The sequence below is a fragment of the Capra hircus genome, chromosome 9 (assembly GCF_001704415.2).
Source record: "Capra hircus breed San Clemente chromosome 9, ASM170441v1, whole genome shotgun sequence".
Taxonomy (NCBI): Eukaryota; Metazoa; Chordata; class Mammalia; order Artiodactyla; family Bovidae; genus Capra; species Capra hircus.
The window spans coordinates 55,545,140-55,558,983 of record NC_030816.1 but is presented as its reverse complement, the minus strand read 5'-3'; the positions used below and the strand labels follow the sequence as shown (position 1 = coordinate 55,558,983).

The 13,844-nt window shown below is 38.0% G+C and overlaps 1 protein-coding gene across 6 annotated transcripts in view; it reads right to left on the bottom strand.

Annotated features, from left to right (window-relative positions):
* Nucleotides 1-13,844, bottom strand: part of L3MBTL3 (l(3)mbt-like 3 (Drosophila)) — a 102,459-nt gene that overhangs the window by 18,502 nt on the left and 70,113 nt on the right. For all 6 annotated transcript variants that reach the window (XM_005684735.3, XM_018053199.1, XM_018053198.1 and 3 more), the window contains one exon: nucleotides 10,398-10,547. In XM_005684735.3, coding sequence (XP_005684792.1) covers nucleotides 10,398-10,547 — 150 coding nt within the window. The remainder of the gene's footprint in view (nucleotides 1-10,397; nucleotides 10,548-13,844) is intronic.

Genomic DNA, 13,844 nt, shown 5'->3' with positions numbered 1-13,844 from the left:
TAAATTTCAGGGATTTAAAAATTTTAACCTAATCTACTATATAGTCAGGGTTCAAAATGAATACTTCATAATATTTTATAATCCTCTGTACTTATGTTCTGTTGTTTCACATGCTGTTACCTTTACAAATATCCTTAGTTTCTTGAAGACTCAGACCACACTTTTGCTCAGTGTTAAGAAAAGGGAAAATACCCTTGAAGCCAAATATCCCAACAAAACATAGAAGAGTTTTATAATCTTAATTACTGAGGCACTTATTTATTCCTTATTTGTAACAACAGTAATTTAACATAATGACGTCAACACAGTAAGCATGTGATAAATAATATATCCACTACTTCATTTTTAGAAAGATCACTTCCAGAGATATGTGAAATTTCATTGGAATCTGAGCTCCCTGGCTTAGTTTATACTAAAAACAATCTTTATAACTGTGAAGGATACTTGCTTATTTGAGAATGGAAAGAATCACTTTTATTACGCAATAAAATTTTTTTCTAAGAAAAATCAATTAATGACTATGGAGGCTCTTACTCCATGGAAAGTAGGGAGATAGAGGTGCAGTGAAAACAAGCAGGAAAATTAATGACAACTGGAAAAAGGACATTAAGTGATAATAGAAAACTGTCTTCTATGTAAAAAGAATTGACAATTACACATTAAAATCACATTATGCTAAAAATATCTTATGTGATCTTCTGTATTTGTTTCATATTAAACTGGAAATAATAGTTTTTGAGTCCACAAATTTATCCCAGTTATTGTGGCCACTGAAAAAAGTGGTCTGTGGATAGCTAACCTTAATGCTGTTATAAACAATCACATATTAGAGTGATGTATCTTAAAACTAGCATTTTTCTGAGTCAAAGTAAATAAATTCCCAATTAATTAGCATAATTACCTAAAAGCTTTAATTAATGGTTTTAAAAACCCTAAATAAAACACCCCAAAAAGAAAACAAAAACCAAAGCCCAAACAGAGTCCAAAGGCTAAAATTAAGTCCTAGATTTTTCTGTATATTTCATTTTTTATGATTGAAATTGTCCACTGATAATTAATACTTATTTTTGTGGTTTCAGTAAAGTATATTATATATTCCTTTAAAGTAAACTTTGTTAAAATAAAGCTATAAGACTGAAGTATGAGGAAAGTTCTTTTGTATTCTTATGCCCAAATACAATATGGATGATTTATGAAATGTAGGAAAAGAATCATTTTCTAGGAGGAAACAGAAATAGAAAAGGAAAATAATATGTTTGACCCCAAAAGTTTCTTTGTGCCTGAATCTGCCATAATCTATCCCCAAAGAGAAGCAAAAAAGAAACCTTCTGCTCTTATTCACATTACTTAATTACAAAAGCATGTTCAGTTCTCATTTTCCTTAAACTCGTATTTCATTAAATTTAACCCATATAAACTTGTGAATATATAAATATGGATATTTATTTGCACCAAAACAGAACACTACAAGAAAGGTTTACTGAATCTTTTACTTCTAATTAATATATTGAGCCTGCTAACTCCTTTAACTTAAAAGTGATTACGTCCCCTAGGGTTCTGATGTTTCCTTTAGTGAGATGGTTGGTGGTATGGAGTCTATCTGAATAGTCTAATAGAATAGGTATTATGAAATTGATGGGTGAACAGAGCCCCTGAAGGAAACAGACTCCTGATCAAGCACATACAGAAATGTGGAAATAGTGTTAATGAGGAGTAATAAGAAAATTTAATATACTTTAGAACATACTATGCACCAAGACTGGCTGAGTCCTTTACATGTCTGATATTTCATAACAACCACTGTCTGTTGTTACATTTGCTAAAACTTGGAGGTTAATCCCAAATTTTCAGAACTAGTATAGAACCAGATCTTAACACACCAAAATCTATACTTAGAAATAATTATTACTTGTTTTTTACCTTTGTGTTTTTCCAGAATACAGTACATATCCCTATTATATACACTTAAAGGAAACTTGCCTTCTTGTATCATAATCTTATTAAAATTTTCAACTGTCTTTTATTGATAAAGTTAGGAATGAAGAATCTGCCTCATTAATATCCTTTCTTGTTTTATATTTTACTTAAAAATCACTTTCTGGATTGGACAACCAGTATTTCTCTCACCCATAAGTTTAGAAACTTCATTGCTAATTCTGATTGAATAGGTGCTGTTATGAATTTCTTTCTCTATGCAAAAATGAAATGCTTTATTGAGGATATTAACTTTCCAACCAAAAAGTTATTCTAGCTATACCATCTTCCAATTATAAACAAAACATGTTTATATCAGAATGTCAAAACTCTGTGATAATATTATTACACACTCTGGAACATAATACAAGATATGCTTATTGAAGATTTTTTTTAAATGACAACCCAAAATATTTTTATGTTGTACTTTAATATTATGATTTTGCTCTACTGTAAAATTCTTATCTTCTCCTCTGGATCACCATTTTTCATTACCAACAATTTATATTAGGAAGGGAGTACAAGCTGATTAGGCCCAGGGTGTGTATTATAATGTGGAGAAAGCAGCCCAGCAGTGGTGACATGTATGGTCTTTGAAGGTGAATAGACCTGGTTCAAGTTTCAGCTCTACTACTTACTAGCCCTATATGACCTTCAGCAAGTTACTGAACTTTCCTAACCCTCAGCTGCATCTTCTGTAAAACAAGGATAATAAATCCTTTAACTCACAGGCATTTTGGAGGACTCAACAAAATAATGTATAAGAAGTGCTTAATGCACAGCCAGACACATAAGTAGGAGCATGATAAATGTTTCCCTTGGGATTTGAGATTTTTTAAGAGCCAGTTTATTTCAACATTTCTTTAGCCTGAATTGAAATATAATCATATTATATTAGCTATATAATCATATATATTTAGTGTCCGACTCTTAGCGACCCCATGGACTGTAGCCTACCAGGCTCCTCCATCCATGGAACTTTCCAGGCAAGAGTACTAGAGTGGGGTGCCATTGCCTTCTCCGCTATGTGAGCAGATGCTGTTATTACATTCCCATTCTAGAGACAAACCCCTCTTGGTTAAATGTTTACACAGCTAGTAAGTAGCAGCCCAGGAAGTCTGACTGTATTCTGGTTCATAACCATTTCTCTAAAGGTTGTTTTAAAACCTGAGAAAAACAAGTTACATAAAGAAAACAGATGTCAGTAAACAATTTTATCCTAAACTGTAAGTAATTCTTAAATATTAAGTTATTATTATTTAATTAAATATTAATTATTAATGAAATATTAAGTAGGACCATTTATCATACTCCTACTTATATCTTACTCAAGGGCTTCCCCAGTGGCTCAGTAAAGAATCTACCTGCAATGCAGGAGACCTGGGTTCGATCCCTGGATCGGGAAGATCCCCTGGAAGAGGGCATGGCAACCCACTTCCATAGGCTTGCCAGGAGCATACCCATGGTCAGAGGAGCCTGGCAGGCTCTTGTCTATGGGGGTCGCAAAGAGTCAACACGACTGAGTGACTGAACTGAACTGAACTGAGTGACTAAGCACAAAATCTTAGTGAAGAATACTCTGTAGGCTTTTAATTAAGACAGTGGAATCCACTCAAACGGAAAAATGTCTTCTTTCTGAGTCAGCATCCTTTTTTTTTTTTTTCTCTGTAATTATGTGTCATGCTTTAGATGTCTTACTATCTTACTCGAATTAGACTTTGTGGTAAATATTAGTGAAACAAACATTAGAAGAGTAAATACACAGCAACAGGATAGTATTTGAATGCAAACAGCTGGATTTCTTCAAGCTTATTTTTCATTTAAAAACAATCCCTAGCCAGTTATGTTTCAATTAGTCATCAGTCTGTTAAAAATAATACTGAAAAAATATGAAACAATTATTCTGTTTCAATTCAGGGATTTCAGCCAGCTCTCTAACTCCAGCATGAATTTGGCTTGGCTCATACCTCAAAACCACTCCATCATTCTCCTTCCAGAATAGCTTACTCTAGCCTCACTGGGGCTTTGTTAGAACTGTAAATTACTTGTACTTCCAGGAACAAGTGGGGACACAGTGAATGTTGTGAGAGCTGTGAAAAATGTAGTTTCCTAATTTGAATATTAAAAGGATGTCTCTTTGCATACCCCCAGCACTTTGAAAAAAAGTTTCTGGGCTGAGGTCGCTAACAGGTAAAAAAATCAAATGGAAATCTTAAGAATAATATGTTAGAGGGACTTCAAAATTAGAGAACCTGAAATTGTCTCCAAAATGCCTCCTACAAATGAAGAGAAGATTGTGCTGATTGCGTCCAAACTAGGGGGTCACCACATTCAAAGGGATTAGAAAAAAATGGCAAATAAAACCACTGGCAAATAAAACTTTCATGTCTACAGTTAACATTTGAATAAAGGTATTTAAAAATTAAATTCCTTTTGAGACAATACACGAACAATAGTTTTAACAGCATTTTTCCTAAACACAGCTCAGGAAAGGTCAACACAGTTTACTATTTACCTAATGACTACAAATAAAAAATTTTGATTAGTAAGGCTGTGTGCATGCTAAGTCACTTCGGTTAGTTGTATCCAACTCTTTGCGACCCTATGGACTGTAGCCTGCCAGGTTCCTCTGTCCATGTAATTCTCCAGGAAAGAATACTGGAATGGGTTGCCATGCCCTTTTCCAAGGGATCTGCCCAACCCAGGGCTTGAACTCATGTTTCTTGCCTCTCCTGCACTGGCAGGCGGGTGCTTACCACGAGTGCCACCTGGGAAGCCCTAATTAGTTAGGCTGCTGCTGCTGCTGCTGCTAATAAGGCTACTAAGTTATAATTATCATAAGGAACATGTCAGTGAAGAAAGGAATATAATGAGTAAGTAAATAGAGTGGATGTTATCAAGATACCAAAGAAACTCCCCAGTAAAATGAATTCCTCAATTAATTTATCAGCTCTTGTATAAAATGAAAAGCCCTAACCAATAAGGTGAGATTTGGGAAATAAAGATCATGTCATACGAAGAGCAGGACTGCATTGCTCTCATGCTGCTGTCATAGAAAAGGAGAACAGATGTCATTTTCTAGTGTATATAAAAGCATCTCCGGAGTCAAAAACAAGTGCTATTCGAGGAGATAAAATAAGACCCTGTTACAATATTGTTTTAACAACTTCCCATGTATCGACAATAACATAGTCATCTTTTCCTTACACTCTGAATGGGTGCCTTGGTGTCACAGCAGTTGGCATCTGGATTGCAAGTGTTTTAATAACCCAGCTCCTCCCTAGCATGCATAAACAACTGCATAGATTTAATGCAGATTCCCAAAACTGGAATATTTGAAAAGTTTCACAGTTCCTAATCCATATCTGGCAGCATAGCAACTAAAGGAGGGGTGGGGGGCGGAGAGGCTTTACAATAGGCAGGGGATGCCCAAGGATTAAAGGGACTTTGTGAGTCATCAATACCAAGTCCTCATGACCACAGTACCTTAGGAAGCAAAACAAAGCTTCTGAAGATTTCTAATTAACTTTTGCCATCTTTTAGAACTTTTGGCTCTAATTTTACTCTACTTGATTTTACAGTTTTGCAAAGTAAAGAGATGTATATATGCTTACAGTTTCATATTTTATGTTAGTTTGTATTCCCATCTGTTTCATAAAGCCCTTCTTTTGGGTACAGATGGGCAAATCTGATTCATCCTAACTATGTAAATCAGATTGAAGCTGCAACTCCTGTAACTGCTCCACATAATTCTCAGAGTAGAAACACTGGATCCACAACCTGAAAAGCTGTTTTAATGGTCTATATAAGACTGATTTCAATTTTTTCTTTGGATATAGGATAGTAATGGGCATTTGCCTTGCAAGTTAATATAAGCATTCGCAGGTATTTTTAATAGGCTTTATTATGTTTCTGCGGTTATCTCTAAGCAGGCTTAAACAACACGGGACTTTAAAACATTATGTGATTTTAAACAGAGATAGCACCTAATTTAGAAACACAATGACAAGCAGCTATAGAATATATTCAAGAGAATAAGACTACGTCGGACAGATGCTGATGTTCTTTGGTAACACATCATGAACTATTACTCCGGAGAAGGGTCTTTATATTCAGTAATGATTCTCAAGGTCTGGGTTATAGATCACTTACTTCCATCATCTGGAGATGCCTGTTAAAAATGAATGGGGATGCAGCTTACATTTTGTGACTCAGTATCTCTGGAGATGGTACCTTAAGGGTTGCATTTTAACAAGCATCTGCTATTTCTGATGCAAAACAGTTTAAAACTTTGAAAGGTTTTATTCAGATATATAGAGAAACATGTTCTCTTACTCAGCTGCAGACATACAGAGATGTAAGGTTATTGGTCCCCAGAAACCTCCACTAACTGGCAGAGCCCACCAGTATCTGCTGCCAGGAGGGCAGTGAGGGCAGAGATGAACTGCTGATCTTCCAAGGAAAACATCTCACTGAAAGCTCTAGACACAATGCTGAGACTCCTTATGCATGTGATGAATGAATGGATAACTGGGAAAGGATTACAATCTCATATTTCTATCTATACAGACACTGGCAACTCATTCATTAGCTGACCACCCATTTGACAAGTCTCTGTAAAGAAAACAGACCCAAACATTCAGTACACCTACAAAAGTACTCAAGGTAGAGCCCTCTGAATGCGGAGCAGAGCTTCCCAGCTAGGATGCCCTGACGATCAGGTACAAGTGTTCTGAGATATTGTTGCCGGTGGTCCTGTCAGTAAACAGGGCCCCTGTCTAGTCACCCAGAGGCAGTCCCAACCACTTTCTCATTGCGTCAAACAAATGTCATTTGTATGGTATGGTTTTCTATGTAGGGAGGAAGGCAAACAACAGTTTGGGAAACATTGCTCTAATTTATAAAAGCACAGGTATGTGTTTGGGGGCTTTATCTCATCATTTAATAATCACCTCTTAGATATCTGGTGTGGGGATTGTACAAAGTTGAAAAAGTAAGAAGTTTTGCTGGAATAAAAAAAAAGGCTACACAGAGGTGGCCCCTTAGGTGATATGACTGGTAGGTCTCCTCTGAAGGCTAGTGCATGACTCATGGCAGCCTTCCAGCCTCACCAAGTGTCGGGTAGTATACTTGGCACTGAGGGTATCTAAAAGAATCAGAGAAGATGTGGCCTCTGCCCTTGTAGAGCTTACCAATGAGACAAGCACACAGACTCAGAGGAAGTATCTACAGAGAACCATCAACAGTTTGGGGATGTATAACACGAAAGCAAGTAATGAGGAACCTGACCCAGGGTCTGCAGGAAAGGATGAAGCTTCCCTGGGGAAATGGGAGTTACCCTGAAGCCCATGAGGTGAGACTCACTAGGACAGGTTAGAGATGGGGATGCAAGGCAGAGAGAAAAGGTTTGAGGACCAAGGTGGCTGAAGCATTAAGTTTAAAAACGACCTGATAGGAAAAAAGCTGGAGAGTTCAGCAGATACCAGATAACACTGGTTTTGCAGGCTACATTCAGAATTAGGCCTTTAATTCGAAGAGTTAAGAGATGCCACTGAAAATTTTAAGCAGGGAGATATATTCCCAAATGAACTTTTAAAATGCAGGCTCCTGGGCTCCAGACTGAAAGGTTCTGGCTGGCTGGGCCCCTAATCTGAATATTAGAGATGTCAGGGGATCAGATATAGAGTCAGGCCTGGGAAGCACAGATAAGGAACACCAGTCGTCCATGGGTCTATTCCGAGTAGGTGGCCTAGGAACTGGCCCTTAAAATACCTTTTCTGGTATGAAAAAGACATAGGTATTCCTCAAACTGTTCATTTATCTGGCCTTATTATTTCTGCTTCTGGATCAAAAGCAATGCCAGCATACTTCATTCTGGTGCCCAGCTGGCACTTGAAATGGGTGACTGGGCTGGTGCAGCAGACACTGTCAGCCGTGCCTGGACCACGTCCCCTGGCCACCCACTGTGCCCACCTGTCTCACTTGCTCTGCCTTCCCAAGGGTTACCTGGGTTCTGGCAGCTCTGCCTGCTGTGTGGCAGGGGACGTGCTGGGGCATTCGCTCATCCTTCCACCCTGGCAGCCTTGCTCCGTGACCGAAGGGAACTCTGGTGTTTGTTTTTTCCACTTTATTCATTTTTTTCATTGAAGGATAATTCCTTTCCAAGTGTTTAAAATAGCTGAGCGCATTCATCCCTATGGTGGGAAAACCTGAGATGTGTGTTTTACACAGCCTCCCAGAGGGGCCCCAGCAGGACTGTGTTCCTGCTGTTCACAGTGGTAGCTGGTGTGACAGTGAAGCTTTTACCAGCTGTCTTCCCTTCGTGGCCTCACCTCCTTACTCCCCCACTGGCGCTTTCCTCACCTCTTAAATAAATCACCTGCAATCAAATCTTTGTCTCCAGGTCTGCTTCTGGGGGTGCTAGCTGTCTCTTGTTGTGCCAAATGCCTTTAAAAAAAATACAGTCTGGTAGACCAATGTTTTGAAAATTATTATGAAGGACGCAAATAAAATGTGTTAAAACCTGACTTGGAACTCCATCCACGTGAGTAACGATTTTGAGAAAAGAGGAGAGAACATTATCTGACATCATGAGAATCATCTTGTTTGAGTGCTCTATTCAAAGTTTAACCTAGGTATATGTATATATTTAAAAAATGTGCCGGCCTTACTTTCCTTCTCTGGAATAAAAGAAACAAATAAGCAAACTATTCATCTTGCAACAAAACTAATGAAAACTAACATTTATTGAGGACTGATTACTTATTACTCACTGGTCTCAGAGCTTTGTACACCTTACCATTCTTAAGATCAGGTAAAAGAATCAGTGATCAAATAATTTCATGTTTTCTATACATACTATTATGTACAGAACAAATAACTAATAAGGATCTACGGCATAACACGGGGAACTCAGTACTCTGTAATGGCCGATATGGGAAAAGAATCTAAAAAAGAACGGACGTATGTATAACTGACTCACTTTGCTGTACACCTGAAACTAACACAGCATTTTTAAATCAACTATACTCTAATAAAAATCTTTTAAAAATTAAATTTTTTAAAAATATGAAATACGTTCATACAGATTCATTTACAGCAAAGAAGCCAGCTAACTTCAACTCTGTTAATTCTACCTTAAAGCAACCATTCTCAAGCCATAAGATTAGACTTCTTTATTAACAACCTTTCATTTGTTAACATTTTCCTTTCTGCTGTGAGGAAACTGAGCCCAGCTACCCAGCCCAGGGCCCAGAAAGTTAGTGCAAAGCCTGTAAAGGTCAAACCGCCAGCACTTCAGAGTATCCTTTTAAAGTTTTACACAATATCTTGGCTTTTGAAATCGAAACTTTAAGGATCCTTACCTCCTTGTGAGTCAATGAACTCTGTTGCTATAATCACTACTATGTGAATTAGTACTTCCTTTGTCTTAAAGTAAATTTCCTCAAGTGATATGCCCTCATTATAGGGTTGTGAGTTAGGTGAATGAGCTTAGGTTACATCGCTCATGGTTTTAAGGATTAAGAATAAATCATCACTGTTGTTTCTAATTAAAGAGGTTACAACTCTCCTTCATCTATAGGGCAAAACTGCTTTTCTATGAGGATACTGATATTTTAAATGCCATTGCTTCAACAACATTGCTGTGAACTGAGAATCAGACTAATTAATTCAAATGTTTACTTGGTACATTCGTGAGAATAGAAGCTACCAAATATTAAAATAATCAAAGAACTACACTGCCTTAGATTTTAAAGACTCTCCATAAAAGAAAAGTCCCCAAACATAAGTGTGAAGGATCATCTTTCTATTACTCTGTTTTCTTTTTGTAGTATTTCAGTCAACGCAAGGACAGAGGCCATTTACTTAAAGATACAGCAAACAAAACCTGGTTCTTTACTGGAATAATCCACAGAGGTTAAAATGTTCCAACTTAACTCTACAAGTAAAATCAAAACCAAATGACCGAGTATATTGTACAACAAATACCCTAATAATTAAATGAAACAACGTAGATACAAGCACGTGGCATATAATGAAAACTAAAAAGAAGGTCCATTCCTCACAGGGTATCTATCATCTTCTTTACAGAGTATGATCTTATATAAATATCGATCAGTTCATTGAGAAATATGAATTAGCAGGAAATAAAATGACTGGGATTTCCAAACTTCTAATATCAAGCAAGTTCAGCTAAAAGATGAACAAGAGAAATCTTGCCTGATGTGCATATACTTTTATAAAAAACTTGCCTAAATTTTTTTAAATCCAAGTATTGACCCCCACCATTATTTCACATTAAGTCAGGGGCATTTTCAGTAATGTACTAGAAGACATCACCATAGAGCACAAAACACCTAAGGAAAAAACTGTCTTTCAACCACAGTACCTCTGAATAACACTAATATTACCACTTTAATTACCTGGTTTCAGGAGACGAAGAGATTTCATTTGTGTCTGCCCTTTTACTTCTTGGAAACGATGGACTAGCTGGAGGCATTTCACCACTTAAACGATCTGGGAAAATTCGGTCTTTATTCAAATTGATTTCTGAATAGGGACAGTTGGCAGCACTAAAATGTTACAAATAGAAAAAAGAAAGAAGAGAAGATTCCTATTAGACCATAATTACTTCTTCCAATTAAGACAACAAGCTACAAAATGTGAAGGGCAAAAATTTAACTGAATATATAGTTACATAGATTAGACACATAGCATAAAATATTTCACCTTTAAAACATAATTTAAGTATATTCTGATAAAAAATATGTCTTTGCCCTAAATTTTTAAATACAATCTCCTGCAATCTCTGGAAGTGAGTAATGGTCAATGAGGTTACCAAGGGCAGGGCCTATGTGTAACTCTGTGAACAATCAGCCCAGGAGAGAAGTGCTTTAGGAGTGTTGGTGACAGAGGTGGGAGAGAGGCAGATGACTGATAGAGCAGACCTGCTTCCTAAAGTGATTCCAGGGTCACCACAAACTGTTTAATTTCCTTTGTAACAGCTGCTGCCCTCTAAAGGAAGGAGGTTCCCCTGTTTCCTGTCTCCAGGCCCATATGCATTCATGATTGCCCAGAAAAAAACATCAACCTCAAGCTAATCCTGTTCCTGATATGAAAAAGGACAAGGAGGCAACTTGGATAATGACCCACCTAGCTCCCTTCCCTTCCACTGGTGACCACTGGGTTGGTCTCTAAGATTCCCTCTGAGGATCATTCCTGTCATCCAAGCAAAGGGAATCTGGGTCACTAACTGTTCATTCAGCATGAAGTCAGGACACTCCTGTGCCTGGGCCTCAGCCTTCCGACTCCAGAACAACTGGCAGCTTCTGCATCTTGGTACAGAATCAACCACTCTGACTAACTCCCTATCTTGGCCCTTGGTTTTTAGGAAACCTCCTGAAATCTGGAAATGATGTGGAGTTGGGTAAATTATACTAGTGTCCTGCATATTCTTTTCCTCCGATTAGGTAATATTTGGGGAAAATTCTTAAACACTGCCTTTCTGCCCTCTACCAAGAGAATCTGACACATCCTCCTGGGAGGGGAGAAGAGTGTGCACAGGCTCCCAAAGTAATTCTGCAAACGGTCTATAAAATTTATCACAGATAACTTGTAAGCAAAAGTGCATCTTTATTTTCTTTACTTACATGTCACTTTATACTGCTATGTCTTATAATAAACATGGTTAAAACCAAATTCATCTTTAATGAACTCCCTTCCCCTGAAAACAAAAAGGACAAAAAACACAACTATCTCTTCTTGCTCTTGATTCTTTTCTTTCTGATAAAGGAAATACATTAACCAACTCTCAGATCACAATCAAGCTTGATTTTGTTCTTTCTTCCTCATATTGTGTATGTACCCTATTGCAAATTATCTACTTGGTGGCTCAGCTGATACAGGATTTGCCTGCCATGCAGGAGACCTAGGTCCGATCCCTGGGTTGGGAAGATCCCTGGAGAAGTAAATGGCTGCCCACTCCAGTACTCTTGCCTGGAGAATCCCATGGACAGAGGAGCCTGATGGGCTACAGGCCATGGGTCGCAAAGAGTCGAACACAACTGAGTGACTATCACTCAGGAAAAAAGTGGCAGGAAAAAAATATGAATATAATTTTTATTAATTTCTTTTGACACATAATATGTTGCTCTTCCTAGAATATCACAACCATCCAATGTTTGACTCACTGTTAAACACCTGGCTTTACAATTATTGAATAACTATCTGTATGTTCATTTTTAAATTCATCAGATATGAAGAAAGAAAAGAAAATGAGGGTGCTGATTTTAACCCCACTCTAACATTGGGAAGATTCCCAGATTTTTAGATGGGCTGGGTTCCCACCTACACACTACAGTGAATAGTTGTAGTTTAGAAGGTTTATAAGCTCCCCAAGGGCAGCCCCTTCCTGTTTGTTGATTAAGTAAAGGAAGAATATGTCTCTCTAGACCACCATATGTAAACATGGGTAGCTCAGGGAGGCAAGGCTGCAGAATGAGACTTGGCACCTAAATATCCCCCTTATCTTGGTTGCTAGGGCCAGAGGGAAATTCCAAACTCTCACTTTGAAGCAGGGAAACAATCACAGCCTTCTGAACAAAGATATACTATTGGGCCAGGATGATCAACCAACACAACCCTGTGCTGATGGGCTATACATATTGTGCTAAGCCTTCTCTTCTTCTGAACCCTGAGAAAAATCAAATGGGTTTAAACATCTCCAGTTCTTACAACTACTCTGGGACAGAAAGGGACACCAGCTGGTTCCCATAGTGGGAGGTGATTTAAAAAATAAAAAGGCACAGAATGCAAATAAAGTGTGAACAGAGGGATGGGCAATGCCCCAGACGGAAATCAAGAACCTGGCTCTAAATGTGCTCTGCAGCTCTGTCCACAATGAGCAAACAAACTTGGAAGACTCTGTTTTACAAGACACTTGTAAAATGAAGAGAATGACAACAAACATTACACAGATGGAGTGTGTTGCCCAGGGTATGTTGCTTTACTTGCATGATGTCATCTAACTCCCAAACCCTGGAAAATCATTCCTATTCTAATGCTCATTTTGTAGATGCAGAAACTGAGGCTTTAAAAAAGGGAACTTGCTTAGTATCATCCCATTAGCATATGAACTCCAGTTGTCTCCTACAGGAGCAAAAAGTACCTTGCAATATTGAATTATTTCTTTATCCCTAATCCATGACAATTAAACCTGAGAGTACCACCTCTTAGCAAGATGATGCTGCCAGATAGCTATGAACTGTGTGTGCATGCTCAGTCATGCCAACTCTTTGCGACCCCATAGACTGTAGCCCACCAGGCTCCTCTGTCCATGGGATTTCCCAGGCAAGAATACTGGAGTGCCATTTCCTCCTCCAGGGGATCTTCCAGACCCAGGGATCGAACCTGAATCTCCTGCAATGGTAGGCAGATTCTTTATTACTGTACCGCCAAGGAAGCTCAGAAAGGTTAAATATGAACTGAGGCAGTACGTAACCTTTCTGGGCCAATTTCCTCATTTTTAAGTTTATAAAATTCATATGCAATTTTAATGATTTTATAAACACAGAAGTGCTGATTAAACTTCTCTGGGAAAAGTGGGTTTCACTAGGCTTATAATCATTTTCATTTTTCTTGTCTATTCAGTTTCTAATAACAAACATAAGTAAGGCTTGGCCCATGGCACAACATCAGGTACACACTTACAGTCATGGGCACATGCAATTATACATGTACACACAACTCTGCTGTTACACAGTTCCCCAGACATCAGGGGAACAGATTCACACAGGGTTACACAGCTCTTTCCTATGAGGACTTTATTAGGGTGAACTCTGTTCTATTAGCAAATCATTCCATACCTGCTA